The 21274-nt window shown below is 34.2% G+C and overlaps 3 protein-coding genes across 3 annotated transcripts; all 3 read right to left on the reverse strand.

Annotated features, from left to right (window-relative positions):
• Window positions 1-598: 598 nt before the first annotated feature.
• LOC130628524 (glycine receptor subunit alpha-2-like) lies at window positions 599-5945 on the reverse strand. Its single transcript, XM_057441457.1, has 8 exons — window positions 5812-5945; window positions 4871-5054; window positions 4069-4310; window positions 3841-3923; window positions 3407-3544; window positions 2696-2881; window positions 2081-2253; window positions 599-1678 (listed from the first exon to the last, which is right to left on the reverse strand). Exons 1-8 carry the CDS (start codon window positions 5865-5867, stop codon window positions 1265-1267), a joined length of 1476 nt encoding a protein of 491 aa, XP_057297440.1. The 5' UTR covers window positions 5868-5945; the 3' UTR covers window positions 599-1264.
• An 11657-nt stretch (window positions 5946-17602) lies between these two features.
• Window positions 17603-18813, reverse strand: LOC130629212 (piggyBac transposable element-derived protein 4-like). The gene is made up of 2 exons (XM_057442349.1): window positions 18696-18813; window positions 17603-18588 (listed from the first exon to the last, which is right to left on the reverse strand). The coding sequence occupies exons 1-2, from the start codon at window positions 18811-18813 to the stop codon at window positions 17603-17605; spliced, it is 1104 nt and encodes a 367-aa protein (XP_057298332.1).
• Window positions 18814-18823: 10 nt separating this feature from the next.
• On the reverse strand, window positions 18824-19714 carry LOC130629240 (uncharacterized). The gene is made up of 2 exons (XM_057442377.1): window positions 19193-19714; window positions 18824-19114 (listed from the first exon to the last, which is right to left on the reverse strand). The coding sequence occupies exons 1-2, from the start codon at window positions 19427-19429 to the stop codon at window positions 18824-18826; spliced, it is 528 nt and encodes a 175-aa protein (XP_057298360.1). The 5' UTR covers window positions 19430-19714.
• Window positions 19715-21274: the final 1560 nt, after the last annotated feature.

Raw genomic sequence — 21274 nt, forward strand, 5'->3', positions numbered from 1 at the left:
ATTGTGTAAACATTACAGGTTTTTATTGTACAATATATCGTGTACTTCGTTAGAAATAAAAGTAAGTTTTAATTCTGTTTCGTGCTTTGTTTACTTTTTTTGTGTTTATTTACATTCAATGCTACCATATTTAAACTTTAAACACAGTTGCTATGGTAGCGGGCTATACCGTGGAATATTGCCCGCTATGATTTAAGTTCTAACCAATCACATTGCGCCATTTTCGAAAATATTGATGCCACCCTTTTACCCGCTGCTGTAAAATAACATCACTGGAGTCGACGGCCGACGATAAAAGAGCCGGCGATAAGTTAGGATCGTAAAAACGCCCATAATATATTCCAATTCATTTATTAATCTTTTTAAAGAATTTTATTACACCTTATTGTTTCGTCAATTCAAGTCACACACCGTTCAAATGCCGTTTTAAGTAATAGCCAGTTCTGAACGACACTACTCCACCCCGTTAATCTCTTGTCACTCATGAAATTTATTGAAATTCGTTAAACACGATCTTAAAGTAAAAACGAGTACATTATGGCGTCAATGTACTGACGCATATGTTTCGATACACAACATCCATTGCCCATTGAAAATCCTAGTTCTCTTCATATGTATCCTACGTTGCTAAAAGGTGCTGATACTAACTTAGCTATCAGAATTGCACTAGTTTTGCCATTTAACAAACAAAAGTTAACACTGAAATTAAATCCCGTTGAAATAAAACAGGTCAAAACACTATGTCCAAACTGTATTACATCTTATAATAAAAATACAAATATTAGGTAGAATTTACAGGATTTATGACCGAATTCGCTTAAAAAAACATCCCTTGAAAATACAGGTTTGGCTTTAAACAGGCAGGTAGATAAATCCGTGTATTAAGCGTAAAGGATATTACTTTTTTCAAATAATTCCTCATGTTAGACGATTCAAGGGCAGTTTTTTCTCAGATAAAAATAGCATATTCTTGTTATAAATTCAAATGAAAAATGTTAATTGTCATAATTAACTGTAATTATCAGCTCGTTCCCGATTGGTTAATTTTTATGAATTTCGATCCTCTTCAGTTATATAAATATGTGCTCAACATCATTTTACTTTGCCGGATGATGGGAGAAGGATCTCCCGAAACGTTGCCTACTAAACTATCATGTTCAAGAAATGATAAACTTTCCACATTAATATGAATACTGAACAGACAAACCGAAAAAATATCTTCAATAAAAACGTTTTCTTAATATGCTACGAAATCAAAACATCTTTATCGATCTTTTCCCAGTAATGAAGTTATGAAGTATCCCAAATTAACCAACAAAAACGATATAGGAAATGCGTATCTGCTAATACGATCGATGATGTGAACTTCTTTATTTCGTTTTTGATGTCGATACATCTTCCTTGTAACTTCTTTGCTCTTTTGAAATACAGACTTGTTATGAATTTTTTTGTGGGTTTGCTGAAGATGAGAAAATTGAAGTTGATTCTCAGATGGATTAAAAACTAACTTGTTTTGCCTTCGACTTTTGCTTTCGTCTTTTTGGTTCTCTTTGTTATTATTCTTGATGCATTGATAATTTTGTTTTCGTTTTGCATTCTCCTTTTTCTCTTGGTTGTTGGCTTGCTGACTTTTCCTTTCTTTTATATTTTCACCCTTTTTTAATGAGTTTTTTTCAGGCTAAAACATGCGAGAAGTAATATTAGTAACGCTTAGAGAATTCAGTTTTAATTTATACATGTATGTTAGTGAAAATGAATTCAGGCCGAGTAGCTACGTTGTTAATGTGTTCTTGAGTTTTGGCAAAATCTTTGGTTCGATGTTTTTATAAACTAGGTTCTTATAAATGTATAATTAAGTAGAATGGAATTAATCAGATAAAATAACAAACAATATTATAAAACCAGGTATGAAAGAATTGTAATTTAAAAAGGTGGTAATTTTCTTTCGTAATGATATGAAAAGTTCCCTTTTTTCCGCTTGCAAAGGTCTGATTTCTATGCGATTCACATAACAATGAATTCCAGTGACAGTAGCATCAACATGAACTGTGGTTTTTATTCTAGGAATTGACAAACCCACCTGTGCCAACAAACTTTCCTTCGATAGTTTGTCCTTCAATACCCGATTGGTGATATTAACAAGAGCGTACTCAATAAGTGCTAGGAACACAAACAGAAAGCAAGTCAGGATGTACCAATCTGCAGACGTGTGCTCTTTTCCATTGTTTGGGAATGTTGGTCGAATGCTGTTACCTGAAAAGAAAGTTTGGCAAAGTAGCTCTCTTGTCGCTATTGATTAACTTTCATCTTCTTTAATTAAAATTTAGCCAGATCACACTCCAAAGTTATGAATTATATTACTTTCACCTAGCCGTTTGTAACACAAGCCGTTTTAAATAGTGTAGCAAAAGAAGGTTACAAAGAGCAAAAGCATGAAGTATTTCGTCAAACAATTTTTACCCTCCTTAACCGAATTCCCTTCATTGTAGTATACATTTTACTATTACAGTCCATCGTGGAAGAGAAAAAACTCCAGTTTTGAGATGGTAAAGATCTTTTGACAAAATATGTGCGTGTGTGCGTATTTGTGAAAGAAAACACAGTCGTACATATCCCATAATGACTACTTCGTACATTTTTAGTGCACAAAGCTAAATTGGATATTATCTTGAATAAAATGCAGATATAAAGATACCTAGCATGGTGATAGTCAACATGGACGTGATATCCAATACAACTCGTGCGTTTGCAGCTCGATAATCAATCCAGAAGCCAACCCAGGATAGCATAACAATCAGATTGTAAGGAAAATATACTTGAAAAACATAATGGTTTATGTCACGTGATAAATGCATTGTCACATGTAAGCTGTCGTAATAATCTAGAAAAGAAAAATTCAAACTCTGCTCAAATCAACCTCATTTGTAAATCCATCCAAAAGATGTGGGAATATTTTGCCAATATAGACTGCAATGATCAAAGGTGATACATCAAACAAGTTTATTACAGATTAAAATGAGCTGACAAGATGAGGTAATACATACACACAACTTTTGGTAGGGATTCTTAAGTATTCAATAATCCGAAGAAAGTAAGGGTTTTGGATTGGAAAATGTATTAAAAAAAATAAATGGATAGTGGTGAAAAATAAGTATTTTTAAAAAATGACATTAAGATTGCTTCTCCAATTGAATGGCATACACCCCAATGTAGATCAAGTTGTCATGAAGCATTTCTAACGCGTAACATCCTTCTCTGTATTTGAATGCAACAAAGACAAAAGTTGAGTGACTGGATGTTTCGAGTGGGATGCTTTGCTCATAGCTAGGGGGGGTGCTACTTTTATATAAGAATAAACTTTAATGAAAATACTACAGACATGACACGTTAACCACAACAGACTTACTGTTGTACTTTGTCTTAGTAACTTCGTAATCATATCCATCAAAAGAAAACTCTGACATGCTAAGACGTCGTAGAGCTATCAATGGTCCACCAAGAGACGTGTTCCATAACAGACGCAAACTTGTAGATGGGTACGAATCTGAAAAACAAAATCTGTTTATTGGTAGAGATATCTTACAAATAAAGAAATAAATGACAAATGACACAAGGAAGAACATAGCTTGCTCTAATGAAATATAATCATGTTGGGCATGCAGATATACATGTTTAGATTTTACTGAAGGGGCTATCTGCTTACGTACTAAGCTAAACTCTTTTCGTCCCTACGTACAAAAATGTACGCTATGAGAGTATCCCTCACTATCACACATCCCAGTTGAAACTGCAATTGTAAACATGACAGAAACGGGAATCTGATTAGATGTTAGAACTTACATGATTCAATTGGAAATGTGCAATGCTGTTTATCAAAAGGAAAACTTGTTAAGTTTAAAATACATGACACCACCAAGGATATTCTATGAAATAAAAATATTATAAAAAAGCAGTGTAAAACATTCCTGTTGCTATATTGTTATTTATAAAAAAATTATTTTCCATAAAAACACATTCCAGGGAAGCAAACTTTCCTACGATTGCACTAGAGAGTATTTTTTCTGTTACCTTTGACTGTATAAAACGTAACCATCTTTCTGCAAGAGTAATACCATGTTTGGTTTCGTCAAAGTATACACCTTTGACCTGACTTGGTTGGTAAAATACAAGTTAGGCGTCCATATTTTTTTAACAAATTTAGAAGTGAATGCAATTGGTTGGTTTGAATAACTATTATTTGCGGTTAATTCTCCAAATGCTAACCGATAGTCTCTCCAAGACTTTCGAATGTATAAATCAAAGTTGAATTGCTAAAAATACAAAATATGACTCCTTTTTATTGATGTCAAGTTTTTCAACATTCCATGAGGAATGCGTCAAAGGTCGGGTAGCTTTGATTCTATCAGGGATCAATTTATACAGAATTAATACTGAACACCTGTAATAGAGTGCTCCATCTGGTGTTACAGTTTACTTGCACTTAAGCGCTCAACCTAGCTGCTAACTCAGAGTTAGCCAGCTATATATTACCTCTATATTACCTTATCGGTAAAAAAGAAGTTGGCAAAAAAAATTAGTCGGCAAAAATAAAAAATCGGCAAAAATATTAGTCACTTGAACAAAATTTAGTCACTTTTAGGCGACTTTATTTTTACCGATAAGGTATAACTCTCTGTGAGCCAAAGCTTGTAGTTTCGAGTGGCGGCAGACGGATTCCCGCGGGCTATGAACTAGTTCTTTAAATTTTTAGAAACACACTTATAAATGGTCATGTTAACGGAGGAAGGCTTTAATTAAAAATACGTAAAAGAGTAACAGTGATATGCTCCGGATAATGCTAATACAAACAAATAATAATAAAGAAACTCACAGTTGTCCCTAAACGAGCAACAGTGGTGAAGCCAGCCACCATTATTTGTACGGATACATTAACAGGCTCGCCATATTTTGACGGAATAGCTCTTTTGTCGTATTTCTTTAGCATTTCGTTAACATAAGCTCGTCCTCCTATTTCAGCTTGATGTAAATGTTTCTCCTCTTTTGCAACCGCAATTCTAATAAGAAGAAAAAAGAACTTTTATGAAACTATCATTTTGGTAAAAATCATCTACTTGTAAATTTTATAAAGAAAATAGTATTTAAATTGCGTACTATGAATATATTTACAATTAAATATTACAAATGTGATTTTGAATAAAGTTCTGGCCATTTTACCGTTTTGTAGTTATCCATATTTAAACACTTAACACTTCCATTTTATGTCTTCACGTACATTGTTTTTATGCATGCTTTTTTTCACCAGATTGTTAACTGTCAAGATTTTTAATTACAACTACTTGCGCCGCGTCAACCCATTTATAAAAACTGGCTTATTTCGCCAACCAAGGCAAGCCGGCTAAAACGGGTTGGTCCGACTCATGTAATTGTCACAGCACGGATTTAGCTCAGTACATGATCACGCAAAAGAGTTTTATAAAACTTATAGAACACAACATGGCCTTTCATATTTATTTGTAATGGATGTGAGAGACCATGCGATTGTTAGAATATTCAGGATAAGGGTCATTAATGGGCTCATAGTTCTTATCAAAGGTTTCGCGACAATCAGGTGCAGTTGTATCTTGAGGTCACCCACATTCAATGGCTATCCCTTGCAGGTTGAAAGTGGGGTATTATAAGTTGGTTAACCTGAATCATGTAATCATTTCATTAATATTGCTGATCGCTTGACAGTTCTAGTGATAATGCAAATTCAGTGATTCTGTTGTTTTTTTGAATGAAAATGTACATTACAGTAAAAATGCTTCTAACCTGATTATAACAAATGATACCAAAACACGCGCTGATATTGCTTTTGTGAAGAACATAATTACATGCTTCAGTGGTGTACGTTTAATTAAAACCAAGTGACAAAGGTTTACACACACGCTAACTAACTGTACGTGCTCAATTTTAACAATTTATCAGTTTCTGTATTTCTTAATTTAAAATATAAATGAAACAAACAATGCTGAATTGAAATAAAATACTTTCAATAGATCCAAATGGGTTTAATTATGCAGTGATTAATATTTCACTATGAAGTTATTCATGATTTAAAATTCTATTTTTTCAACAGTTGGTTCTCCAAGGAGAGTGATTTCTAACAACAAGATCCTGCAAAATATGAATGCCCCATTTGTTTTCTTTTAGCACTGGACAAGACTTTACTGAGACTTAATGAGCACGAAGACCTACAGCCTAGCAATTCTTCGGTAGGAAATAATATGTTTCTAAAACAATGAACACTCGAGCCACGTAAAAGGTAACCATCAAATGCAAAAGCGATCTGGGAACAAGGTTGTTAACTCATGCAGTTAGTTTTACTTTAACGAAACCATTTATTTTAAAATACAATCTAGATAATATTACTTCTTACTGGATTATCTAATGCAAATCCTTTTAAAACAATTAGGGTTAACAGAGACAATATTGCTAGTTGTCTCGTTTACTTCAAATCTTATCCCATTAAGTTAGTCGTGTGGATATCTAACACGAACATACTCTGATATCATAATCTGTTGTTGATGATCTTTTTTCCTCAATGTGAATATCAATAAATTTATTAAAGGCTTATAACCAAATATGTTAAGATACATTCAATGTAAACTTTGCTTTGTCACGTGACCAAGGAAATAAGAGGGCGGAATAAGCGGAAAAATATCACATATAATAAGTTAGTTTCGTACAAGCATGAGATTTTTTGAGTAAGATACTTATTTCTTGTAATTCTTTCGAAAATTTTTTATTCGGACAGCATAACACTTGTATCACATATACGAAGGTTATACAGAGTTAATAAATCAAGTTATTTTCGATTGAATGCAATAAATTAGAAAATAATTGATACAGTTTGTGTCTACAAGTTCAAATAGTAAAAAAGGAAAAGTCACCATTCTGTCATGATATTTACAATTTCAATGTCAGATGCAGTTATAATCCGGTTTCTCTTTGCCCTAGTACTTCTGATGCACAAGATCTGGTGACGATGATATTTTAGACCTTCTCCAACATCCTTATTAACTGGGACTTTTTGTCTAAAGTTTTTGGCACCTCTCCTTCTACAAGTTTCTTTTTAGTAGTTCTTTCTGGTTGCGCCACAAAAGCACCGCTATTACCGATTAAGCATCCAGGACCCGAATAATTGCCCGCCCTTCCATTATCCAGGAGAGTAGGAAAACTTTTAAAGAGTTGTAACATAATGCAGTTCGAATGTTATTTTACAGATACATCCGCGAAACAGATGGTCTTGCGATCGGATCGGAAGCCCATCAAATATCGCGAATAGTTGGTTGCATAAGTCTGATTCTGCCGTGAAAGGTGATGCATACATAAATCGTTTTTTAATGCTTTCGGGAAATCGACAGAAAAGATATACAAAGTAAATACAAAGTAAATGAATCGACATTAAAAGTTTTTGTTAATGCCTTAAGTTTGCTGTTGAAGAGGAATACAACATGTCGATTGCGTTTTTAGATATCAAAATTACATGATTGACGATTTCTTAAGCTCAATTTGGTTTGCACTATAAAACAATCTACTTAACAGTTACAGAAATAAAAAGAAGAAAAAACGAAAATAAAAGAAAATGAAGAAACAAAAGATGGGCACATGGTCTTTACACAATACCGTGAAAAAGCGTCAAACAAATTCGAAAAAATGTTGAAGAGTTGAAGGTACCTTCGTAACGTAAATTTTTACGTTACGAAAACTGAAAAATCACATTGAAAGCCTTAAGTCCTTTTGTATAAAGTCATCTTTTTATACTGTACGAATTATCCACTGCATAATGCATAAGAAGTCGGCCAAACTAGCTGGCATTTACTTTTCCGAATCAGAGAACGCCGACGAAAAAGTAGTCCAGTTGGGAGCTCACATTGCGGCGTGCAAAAACCGGAGCTTAAATGAATGACGTTGGTGTTATTGTAAGCACATACAGATCATTAACATATTTAATAAGATTGAAAGCGTTACACATCAATAACAAAGTCTTAATCTAAAGATGGATTTAAATCTTGTGCTTTAGTCATTGACTTTTAACAGCATAATGCTGCGTTAACTGCAATGTATTTTAATGCGAGTTTTTTGTGTTTTTTTGTGTTGATTTAAGTCGTACGTAGTTTAATGTTTGATGTATAATGATACAAATTGTTTTAATTGTTTTTTATTGTTTTTATATTTGTTTTTAGTCGATATAAAATATATTAAAATGTATTTCAAAAAAATATTCATTGCTGGTCACTATTTACGAATGAATTTGTATTGGTGAAATGTGTTTGATTCAAAGACTCATATATGATCAGTGAAATGTCATGGATTATTATTTTGCGCTGACCTGTGTAGTCTGTATGTAAGTAAGAGTTTGCAAGGTGTCTTTATGTAAGCGCGATGCCAAAAGTAATTCAGAGAGAATTTGAAATAACTAGACGCTGCATATATAAAGAATTGTTTCTCGCGCTTAGCCGAAGAAATCTTTCGCTGGATTATAAAGTTGAAACTGTTATGCTGTCTTTCTGTCATAGAGAACAGTTCAATTTTTATTGTGATTTACTTGATAGCTGTTGAAATCTTAAAGAATAACCAGTAGCTCAATTGGTAGAGCAGGAGATAGCTACGATGTGGGTTCGAATCCTACCTGGTTTAAGTTTTGCAACATTGATTGACTGATTGTTCAAATACATATTCGGCAAAACGTGTTTATTTTTTTGGAAGAAAAATGAAAAATTATCTAAACTTTCTTCAAACTAAAGTTGCTTAATAATTTACTTAAACTGTATTTAGCGAAATGTGCAATAATTTAACCATACTGAAAACGTTATTAACTATAATGTTTGTTTTATCCTTGTGTACTCATTGCTCAGTTGGTTAGCGCGTTATTACAATGCAACATCTGACTCCCACTGCTGTGGTTCAAACCCGACGTTGGATCATATCGAAATAAAAATATTGCTTGAAAAAACGGCAATTCTTAAAACATAAGAATTCTTTCACTCTAGTTCCTATGGATCAGTGGCGCAGTTGGTTAGCGCGTTGCACATTGAACAAGTTATTCTCTGATTCGGTGGTTCAAACCCACCCCAGGTAACAAAATCAGTCTTCGCATCAAACTAGTCAAATCAAAGTCAAATCTACAAAAATCTCAGTGGAAGCCCAATAGTCTGCATCTGTAACGAGTCGTCGCATCTAAAACTAGTTAAATGTACAAATTAGTCTCATAGTCTCATTAAAAGCCAAATTGGCCGTATCTCTACTAAGTCTTCGCATCTATCAAAATAGTCTAATCTGTGTCAATAATCTACGAATTAGTCTCAGTGAAAGTGTGCGTCTATAATGTGTCAGAAGTAAAGTTGTGTCTCAAAGTCTCGATCTCTGAAATCATAAAACTGATAATTAAATAGTTGCTCTATGTGACGCACGCAACACTTGATAAAAAATGAAGAATTACACCTGTCTGCAGCTACAACTGAAACGGTGGATTGTCGACAAAAAAATGAAAATAAGCAGGGGTCTTGCATAACTTTGTTTTGATTTCTGTTAAATTTTATTTTTTAAAAAACTAAAAAATTCCTTTAATGCACAGTGTAACTTAACGTGCGAAACATTTAATGAAAAGAATATGTCTCAACAGAATGATTAGAACTACTTAAATATATTCACAATAAGACAAGATTTGCCCGCTTCATTGTGAATAAATTGAAGTAATTCCTCTCATCCGGTTAAGACATATTCTTTTCACTTAATGTCTCACACGTTAAGTTACACTGTGCATTGAAGGAAGACATGTGGTTTGTGCACATGTGGAATATTAATACGCGCGAAGTGCTTAAGCCCTATCCACATTCTGCTTATATTGTGATTCGCTTAATAAAAATATAGCGTCAAAGAAGATCATGCCGTGGAACATTTAAATTAGGTGAAAATGACTGAAGGAAATTAAGTTGTGACCTGCAATACTTACACACTAGCCTCCTAAACTGCCACCCCATTTGTATCGCTCCCTCTATAAAAACAAAAATCCTGACTTTCACAGAAAAGGCTAAAAATTATTTGGTATAAAATTAAGTAACCCATTTCGAGGGAGTTTTTTTACCTTAACATCCTGTTTCCTGTCAAACCTGATACTTATTACAACCTTTGAAATTTAATCTTTTTTTAAAATTAAAATAAATGAGCAAAGCTTACAAATTGTTTCCGCAACTGGGTTAAAAAAACCTCCCTTATAATATATTAGGAGGGAAAAACCGTGAAGCTAAAACAAAACTTGTAAGTTTTGCAACTGACTGCACTTTTTGCCTTAAAACAAAATGCTCCTTCTGTTAGAAATAAACATAGCAATTGAATCGGGAGATAATTTTGTGACATTCGTATTGATAACAAAAGCGATTTTTCTAGATAGAAAATTTACTTTTTTAAAGTATAGTTAAAAATTATGTGTATGTTTTTACAATTAACAATAAAATCACTGCACAACTTTTAATTGAATTTTCCCAAGACAAAAATTTAGAACATTAAAATCCTTTGAAGAATATCCTTAGATTGATTTTCATTTAAAACACAAAACAGAACACAAGAAACACAAGAAAAAGAGAAAAAGTACTTAATCTTGCCATAATAAAGGGAGATGAATGCTTTGTTAATGTATTGATGTTAATAAACCTCGGTAAAAAATTGCTCGATTGTTAGGCTGATTTTTCATTGGACGAATTAAGAACGCGCTGAGCGTGGCGGCTTTTTTTATCATAGTCATCGGTCAAACATAAGGGAAAAGAATAAAAACAAAAAATGTAAAAAGCGGTTTTGGCGGAGATGACTATCGGCATTAAGATCTGCTCTTATAAACTGCATAATTTTGGACAAAAGGTCACTTTGAGCAAAAGGTCTCTATCGTATGTAAAAACAGTTTCTAGTTTGGTGTTTACATCACGCAAACAACTTTCAGTAATTTTATTGGATAGCGGGTTAGGAACATGCGTAAAAGTCAAATTTTTTATTTTGCCATCAGTGGAACATTTTTGACTAAAGGAACAATATCCCACCTTCAGCACATTTGTACAAATAGTAAAAAATTAGCTTGTAGCTGATGTAAGTCTTGAATAGAGCAACATTATTATTCTTTAAAAAACAAAATCGTAAATTAAGAAACCTCAAAGAACAATAGCCGCCACGTTCAGAGCATCTGAAACACATCAGCTAGCAAATGTGAGATTCAGGAAGTTGGAGAAAACAAAACGATTGTCTAAAACAGTTTTAACTTTCGTCAGCACAAAATTTCGCAACTTTTAAAATTTGTATTGTTATGTATTAGTTAAATAATTAATTAAAACTTTTTTATTAGAATGTTTTTTCTTTTCAAAAAATCAAAGTAAAAGTACGAAAATTTCTTACGAATTATTTGTCACAAAAGTTAAAATAACACTTTTTACCGGGGAAAATCTTTACTAAGTTTCCTGCTTACAATTTTGATATCAATTTTTTTAATTGAATAGACAAGACGTCACGGAATTATGTACAAATGACTAATATTTTTGCCGACTAAAATTTTGATGACATTTCTTTGTCACTTTTTCACTAAAAATGTATTGTAAACAATGAGCGCAAAATTAATTTTGGCACAAATAAGGAAAGAAAAAAATTATGTGACGACCAGCGAATGAGAATAAAAAACCGTTTCGTTTAAAAAATTGATGATTGGATACTTAAAGTGACACAACGATAAAACAATTGCAAAATACTGAAGTTGCAATCAAATGATAAAACTGTAACTATTAGTTTAGCCTAATATTTTTGAACCAAATGAAGCAATCATGACAAGTAGTTATAAATGACATGAGAAATGCAGATGCATCAACTAAATTATTTTCCTTTTCTTTCCTTATCACAGAGTTCAAAATTAAAGATGTACTGGGCACCAAGAAGCGACAAGTGAAAAGAAATATACCCTCTCAACAATCCTGCTTCCTGTTTGAAAGTAATGCAGTGAATGATCAGACGATTATCTTTTTAAGAAAAAAAAATGTGAAATTATTTTTGTTTAATCGCTTTTATTTTCATCATTTTATAACGGAGCGAATAAATTTGCACTAAAATCGGAACGAATGTCATTATGTCGAAATTATTGAAAACCTTCCACTCATCAAACTTACTTAGCCTACCTATACCTTCAAATCTGTATATCCCAGAAAATAGTTTATCTTATTCTCCCCAGCCAGTACATAAAGCAAGGCCCCAACACCTTAGTAATATCGTCCTAACTCGAAATATATCCCAAAGCATGATCAAAGGTGACGCTACCTGACGCGCTCGCAAGCCTATGCATTCCACAAGTACTCATAACCACATACCTTTAAAAGCAAGTTCTCGAGTTGCAAAAATGAAAACAAAATCTTCATTGTTATGTATAGCGGATCAGCAAAAGAAAATATATGTTTAAACCAACGTTGGACTATTATTAAAAGCTTGAACGTAGAACTCTTAATAAAATTGAAGTTACTCGAGAACTCGCTTCTCCATAAAATATGCACATATAAATTTCGTAGATAACAATAAATTGTCGCTCTTGGTTCGATAGCCAGCGTTATCTAAAAAATAAAATTTAATAAAAACAAAGTCAAAAAAAAGAAAATCTTAAATTTATGATACCTGAAGATATATTTGGAAAAATCAGTAACTTATTATGACGGTATTACAATTATCACTATTTCAACACTGAGCATTTTTGGTAATAAACTTTCTCGCGGGGGCGTGGAGGGATGGGGTGGGAATGGATTTAACCACTCACTCAAATAACCTTTCAATGCCTTACGCTATAGTTATGAATCTTGACGGTAATACAGCAAAGAACTTAATTAGCAGGACTTAAATATGCTGATGTCAGCAATTTTATGATGACGTCACCCGTTGTCTGAGAGTACTGGAAATTAATAATAACTTTATTTCATAGATAGCTACTATGTTATGACCTTAATCATATTACTTTTAGGGACAGTACAGAAGTGAGCAAAAGCAATTGTGAAAAGTTGCCATGGCAAATTCCAAAATAGTATCAGTGAATTATAGGTAAAGGGTGTGATTTTTATGTGATAACATTTAAATGCCTGCACCTTTCATTATTTTGTGAACAAGGGAGCAATATTGCATAGGAAATTTATCTGGCTTTCAGAAAGAGGTAAATACGCGCCATTAGGTGTTTATCACTCAAATATGTTTCTTACATACCATATATTACCACAAACAACACAAAATTAACACAAAATTAACCCCAAAAGCCAACAGAATTGATACGTTACCAATAAGTGATACACCAAGTGATAAAGAACAACATAAAAGCTTTTATTTTTCTGGCCCACTATCTGTTTAGAAAAATGAAATTTGTATTACGTACGGAATTGGTTATTGAACATTAGGTTTTTTTAACATTTTAATGCAAGCAATGTTCATTAAAAGAATTCTTCTGTCATGATCAAATAAGTTACTTGGTGTATTACCTATAATTAAAGTCCTTCTAACTTTATGGTTATATGTTACGTACAATAATATACAATATTTAACACACAGCCGAGTGATATTAATTATAATGCATCTTTTTAAGAAGTAAAGGTGCACTAGGGAAAATTGGTGACATATCTACACAGCAGAAACTTTGATTGAGTGGTTATACAAAGCTTCAAAGGATATGAAAATAAACAACAAAGGAGATAAATATAAACTATTTTTAAGACGAACTGGTTACCGAAAACCAGAAATGACTGGTAAACTTCACTAAGTGTTAGCGCTGTTGGAGCAGTATTTTAAAAGTTGTAACAAATAGAAGTGAGTGTGTGGTGAAATCCAACAATCCCTTCCCCCTTGTTCAGCAGAAACTGGTTTAAAATGAGAGTAACCTATTAAAGCAACAACCATTTGAACAAGAAAGTAACGTTCTTATCTTAACAGCTTTCATGTTGGTAATGGGGTGGTGATTTTAACAACAAGCAATAAACATGCTTGTTTATATAATAAATAACAAAATAGACAAGTCACATACCTGGAAAATGTCAAATAAAAACATCGGATGAAAAAATATTTTTATGCGTCCACTCGCATCTTTTATATTTTTTTATCCTGCTGTATTTTTAAAAAACATAGCATTTTACAATTCGGCATTTCTCATGGGAGTTATTATGCTACATTTGTTAAATAAAAAGTGTTAGGAAGGGTGGTTTCTATTAGAAGTGAATTGACAGAGGTTTTTCGGGTTTCCATTAAAAGAGAGTTGGCGCGGATTTAGATAATCTTTGGTTTTTGGTTATTGTAATAGAACATAATTCGGCAACCTCTTCACTTCTGAATTCCAAGTTTATTTTCACAGCTGACAGTAACGGCATGCTACACAGGACGCAAATAGTAGTAAGTAAATAGTAGTTGTGGCGCCGTAGATTAGTGGTTATAGCTTTTGTACTCTGTGCGGGAGACCGGGGTTCGATTCCTCTTGACGGCGATTCAACATGGGCGAGTGAATGTTACCATAGCCCCGGGTTAACCCAAGCCATGTGAGGGAAATTGGGGAGATGGCACACTGTGTGGGCCGTTGGATGTTGCCGGGAGTTGTCTAGTAGAGCGTGGGCCCTACTAATTGGGTCTGCGTAGCTCAAAATGAGCATTAAATACTCTAGGACTCTCCATCTAAGCCATGGCCCCTCCTGGAAATAATAGACAGGGTATATCCCTCGATAATTGTGAGGCTAGCCATGTAAAATATGCACATCTATCTATCTATCTAAGTGTACAGCTGTTTCATTTAAGAAAGTTGAGCCTTAGATTCTGCTTAAAATTAAAAACATATTAAGAACGTAGTCAGCAAAAATTCCTTCATAGATTATAAAAACGAGAGTCGAGAATTAAGAGATAATTATTTTAGAACATTATTTTTTCCTTGGTACTAAAAGGTATGCTTTTGCAAAAAGAAAATCTTTCAATCTTAAAAATGTTAATCATCAGAAATTATACAACCGTCACGTATCTTTAGGAGCGAGAGCAGGAGGGGGGAGAAAATCTTATAGGCGCGTTATGAGGGGTCAATTGATACCATTACGTATCGCTCTAAACAAAATTTAGTTATAATTGGCTGACTAAATATTGTACAAATTCTTCTTTCCTCTATAATAAAAGTCCTTGTCTGCCTGTCGGCCAAAACTAAATCATCCAAAACCAAGCATAAAATATTCAAGTAATAATACATAACCAATGCCATATATTTCTATCCACACTGCGGAGACACCCAAATGTTTGTGAATTTTCCGTGTACTTCCCCGAGTTAATGACATTTCTGTCATACTTCTCCAATATAAATATAAACTCTTCGAATAATTATACAGACACAATCCATTACTTCATGTAAGCGGACAAGGATGCTCCAAACATTGATGCAGGAAATATCTACTGGTTGTGATGACCCTAGCAATTTTTTATGGGCTACTGTTTAGTTATATCATAATTCCTATTGTAAAAAGTTAAGCAGTATGAAATTTGTCTTCTTAATGCTCTAAAATAAACGAAAAGCTAAAATCGAGAAAAGGCAGAAAAAAAGGCGGTAAAAAATGGGTGGTTGGGTAAAAAAGGTAAAAAAAATGGATCGGTACAAGGTGGTGGGCACTGAGCCACAAGAGTCTGCGCTACAAGACAAAAATCTGCTCTGCAAAATCCTTGTAAAAGAAATTCTTGTATTTCCTTTATGCGATTATATAGGAGCTAAGCGAAGAAGCAGATGTTCACAAATTTCTTTACAAGACAATACGTGTTACCACAAGAACATCAACCACAACAACCTCGTCGCTTGCAAAGATCATGACGGCATTTTTTAGTTTTTTGCCTGTCGCCATCCGATCACGTGACTATCCTTGCATTGTTTGCTTGAGTGATCCCTGCTGTTGACATAAGCATTCTAAGGCCGTCATTGTTATATATCATTGCATGTTATCTTTAATGTATTTTAGAAATCACCCACAAAGTTTCTATTTTTCTATTGTTGGTTCATTTGCACTTATCTACAGTGATTCTGCAGGGTCTAGATCTCTTTAATAATAGTCGTCGTCGGTCTGTCTTTGTGCAGACCCCCACTGAGTTAAAAAATCATGCTACAGAAACACGAATATCAAATGCGATATGTTTTCATCCACTTTGTTGCGACGGGTAACTAGTCGTTAGCCTGTGGATTTACTCACGGGCTAACGAGTAGTCTATATTATAATACCCGTACACGTCTGTCTGTCACGAAAAATAGTACCGCAAGTAGCGAGACGCACTCAATACGGTATAAGAATACCGCGCTAACTCGTGGATTTTTCCATGGGCCACCGACTAGTTTGTCTACGTTAGTCTAGTGACTTGCACGTTTCTATTTTTAGAACAAATCGTGCCTGTATGAGATTACAATTGTAATACTGATGAAACTGGATCGTTTCGTTACGATCTTGTCTTCTTATTATTAACGAATTGTTACGTAGGCGTAGTACAAAATATGTACTATAGTATTCAGAATATGCACGCTTGAAAAGATCTTTTTGATGGCACTTAAGCAAGCGGAAAAAAATAATTAAATAGGATCAAAGAGTTAACTATAAAAGTAAACACACTTTAATTAAAACAGTATTAATGAGAAGATTAGAGTACCAATTTTTTTGGGTTTTTTTAGGTCAATCACACATAAACCGTGAAAATTTGCAATAACATTTCCTAAGTAGGAGTAGACCCCCATAAACTATATATTTTCTGAAAGCTTATAGACCACAGATTGCAAACATATAAAACTAAAATTCAAAATATGTCACCAAAGCAACTGAGATGTGGTTGCATAGCAACCAAAAATTCTCAAAAGGACAAAATTTTTCAAAAATTTCAAGTTTGAAGTGCTTTCAAAACTTATTGCACTTGTCTAAAGACCTAAATCTCATAATACTTGTAGCAGAACATCTTAGTAATTGAACAAAAAAATTTTTTTTTAAAATTCCTCATGTACTTATTGAAATAATTGAAAAAATGTAAACATCGAAAAATATGAAATTTCTAAGAAAATTTTTTATAATATATGTATAACCTGGTGTGAAGCATCAATTATCAACAATAAAAATGAAATCAAAAACTACTATGGGGCAATTGATACGGTTTCAAATACTACTTTTGCTGTGAAAGTCTTTGAAACAGTTCTCACACACATATTTCCACACTTCTCGCAATAATTCACCGTGCGTTTGTTACTGCGCTTTCCAGTCTCCGGATTGATTTTATACGCACACATACAACACATTCTTCTTGGATTTCTTTTGGAAGGGTAGTGCTTTCCTGTCAATCTGGTAGCATCCAGAACATCAAATTTTGCTCTTTGAGCTGGCTCTAAACTTGGGCGGCCTGCTCTTTGAACAAAGTTCTCGGCCTTCTCATCAAGGTAAGGCTGTAGAAGTTGATGAATAAGCATTTCTCTGAATTTTTTGTGTGGATTTTTTTTCTTCTCAAATTCAGGATACTTCTTGAAAAAAAGCAACATGCTGTTAATGATAGACATATCCAAGAGTCTAAAAAAGACTTTTTTCTACCACTTCCAGGATTTTCGGTTCAGGCCGTAGTATGATATACGTTGATCACATTTATCAACGCCTCCCATGCTTTGATCGTATGACTGAATCATGGAAGGCTTTTCAACATCTCCTTTATGTCGTTGAATGGTGACTTCTTGATTCCCATGAATAGAGGACATAACAAAAACATCCCTCTTATCTTTCCAGTGAACTGCAACAATAGTATCAATCTGAATATACATTGATTTGCCGATATCAAGTTTTCCTTCCTTGAATCGTTTCGGGAATTCACCTCGGTTCGTTCTGATAGTTCTGCAGGCATATGTTTGCCTATCCTTGAGGCTTTTGATCAGGTTTAGGCTTGTGTAAAAATTATCAATGAACAAATGATAATTCCGATCGAGGTAGTTTTCCATGAGATCAAATACAACTCGGTGTGACAAACCATGCTTAGCTCCAGTGTCTGACGCTCCGGTGTAAATCTGAAACTTCAGACAGTACGAGGATTCCGCTTCGCAACATGCCCAAACCTTGACACCAAATTTCTTTGGTTTTTGGGCATGTATTGAATAAAGCCCACAGCGGCTTTTCATACCAATCATTTGTTCGTCTATGCTAAGATTTTGCCCAGGATGATACATGTCTGAAAACATTTTACTTAATTTTTCCTCCAACCCACCAAGTTTGAACAGTTTTGAGTAATTAGGGTGTCCTTTCTCAACATTTTTTCTATTATCTACAAGATGAAAATACCTCAAGATATCTCTGAACCTTTTTCGAAACATTATTGATGCAAACCATGGCATGCGCATAATTCCCCTTGCCCAGTAATCATCATAACATGGAAGTCTCGCTAGTCCCATTGCAACGACCATACCAAAAAACGCCATAATCTCTGTGACTGTTGTTTGTTCAAAGGGTGGCAAAGGTTTGTTTGAATTTGCTTTCAAATAATCATAATATAAATTTGTCTGATTGGAAAGCTGTTCAAAAATGTTATCTGTGAAAAATAATTGAAAAAATTGCAGTGGAGTTTCCGGTAGTGTTGCCTCTCGACTTGGCCCCGTAAATTCAAGAAATTCAATGTCCGCATTAGGATTCACATACTGATGACCTTCCTCAATATTTTTCCAATCTGGATTACCATCAGGCTTTTCTTTTCCATTAGCTTTTTTTCTTGCGCCGCCTCTTCCGTTTCCCTGTCCACCCACACGTCCACGGCCATGTCCTCTACCTCACTGTCGTCCACGTCCTCTACCTCGCTGTCTTCCACGTCCGTGACGACCTGGTCCACTTCGTCCACCACGTCCACGAGCCCTTGATGCAACATTTATATTTTGATCAGCAAAACTTTCCTCAGAGTCACTCTCTCCAGAACATACAGTTGATTCATTATCACTCATTACATAATTTCCATTCTCATTGTCCACCAAATCGCTCACATTATCTTGCACCTGATCATTTCCGTCAGTATCATCATCATCAACATCGTCGTTATCTTTTTCGTTCATGCGACAAAGCTCAGGCTAAAAACAAAAATATTGAATTTAAGTATCTCATTTCTTCTGTTTGGTGTAAATAAAGATAAAGAATTGATCACTTACATCCAACAGAAGCCAGCTATCTCTGAAACAGGGATCATGTGGGATAAATTGAATGGTAACATCATCCTCATTATCACTACTCTCATCAAGAGAACTCTCTCCAAGGCAGTCATCATCACTAGTTTCATGTGAAGAGTCGAGTACTGCATCCAGAACCTCTTGCAAGCTTAATTGCTTATGTTTATTGGCGTTATCATTGCCTTTTCCTGTACTACTACCACTTGCTTTGTCGGCCATTTTGTATTTGTTGTGTTTTGTCACTTGGCAAAGTTTGAAGGTACAAATTCATTGTTTATGTTACTCTAAACCAATCAGAGTGGCAAGATATTAGTTCCGTGCTACTTTAAGACTGTTCACTAATTTGAAGTTAATCCGTTGAACGGTTCTCTTAATTTATTGATTTGTTTTTGGGGGTCCGTTTTCGGACCCCCAGGCCAGGTAAAGGGTTAAATTTACAACTTTATTTACCATAAGAAAGCCCTGAGTTTCTTGCACTCATCGCGGTTATTAAAAATGACTGTTTGATGAAGTTCGACTCAAATGCATCAAACAGCCATCAAACAGCAAAACTCGGTTTGATGAACACATTTTGTTTGATGAAAAGTTTGATCGCGATCAAACTTCATCAAACTCAATTTTTTTCTTCTTTTCTCATTTTTTCAAAAAAATCGTGTTTGATGGTTCAACTCAAATGCATCAAAATTTTCATCAAACTCGCTAGTTTGATGGAGTTTGATGAAAAGTTTGACGCATTTGCGCACACCTTTTGTCATTTACATTTGTCAACTTATTGACTGAATTATTTATTTGTAAATTGTTTTCATGTTTAACATCAATAACGGCATGCATGACAATCAAAATGTCAACAAACGATAGAAGAAATATTGAAGAGAGTAAACATATATTACGCAAGTGCTGTTTTGTTGTTATGACTTAACTTCTCGTTTTTACAAAATTGCAACAACAATGATTACTACCTTCAAAAATATCATTCTTTCACTTTTTGGCCAATCAAAATGAAAAAAACAACTTCTGTATAATGTTTGTTCACATGTCCATAAAAGCAAAATGAAATAAAATTAAAACCTCCCATCAACATCAAACTTTTTTTCTCCAATCAATCCTTTGAGATTATGTTGTTAACCCTTGTGGTGCGGATCCTGCATATATACGGGATAGTCACGGGCGTTTTACAGGCCCGCCCATCTAAGTCACAAGCAATTTCAACAAACTGGTAGTAATACCGAAACACTGCCCATTGAAAAGAAAGTCGGAGTCTAAAAGCGCTTTGTTGCGAAGTTTCGGCCCTACAAAATCAATAATTCATTCAAAAAATATCTCCGCAAATTTTGCCAAGTCCGAGATTGTTGGTCATGTTACGGGCCACCAAAGCAGCGCAAATTCACCCAAACAGAGTCTTGTGTCACGGCACACCTACTTAGCATGCGTCCCATGCATTTGCTACACATCTAATGCTTGCAATCCGTTCTTACGTTAAACTAAAGTCAACAGGCCCGGGGGGTTAGAGGGGGGGGGGGGCAATTCTAGTAAATGAGCCGTGAAGCTCGCTTTCGCTTAATCGAATAAGTAAAAAAACTGGACGCCAAAAAAAAAGTTTAGGTCTTTTTCTGTCAAATAAGCCTGAAGTGAGCATCCAAATACTTTTTGTTCTTGAGTTAAATTAGTCAATTAAAGTAGGAAAATTGTGTCAAAATTGGGCTTTTTGAAGAAGGAACCGCACTACGAGTAAAGTACAAGTAAAATTATATATAAAAGTCTACTGATGGAGTGGCAACTTCTGAGAAAATAAAAAATAGTGAAAACTGAAATTTAGATTTATAAATTTTAACTTAGTATTTTTATAAAGATTATTTTTATCTCTTTTTCTTTTTAATACCTCCTTTCTGGCTATTGTTTGAGGTTGGATATTTAGCAATGCTAGGTCAGCAATGCTAAATTTTGTATTTGTTTGTTTAAAATCTTCTTGTGCGTTACACTTCATTAATTTCATTGTGGCGCGCTCGCAAAATAAGCGAGTGCAGTTTGCGCTATTGCGACAAAAGCGCTTACTGTAAACCACCC

Source organism: Hydractinia symbiolongicarpus, chromosome 15 (assembly GCF_029227915.1).
Source record: "Hydractinia symbiolongicarpus strain clone_291-10 chromosome 15, HSymV2.1, whole genome shotgun sequence".
Lineage (NCBI taxonomy): Eukaryota > Metazoa > Cnidaria > Hydrozoa > Anthoathecata > Hydractiniidae > Hydractinia > Hydractinia symbiolongicarpus.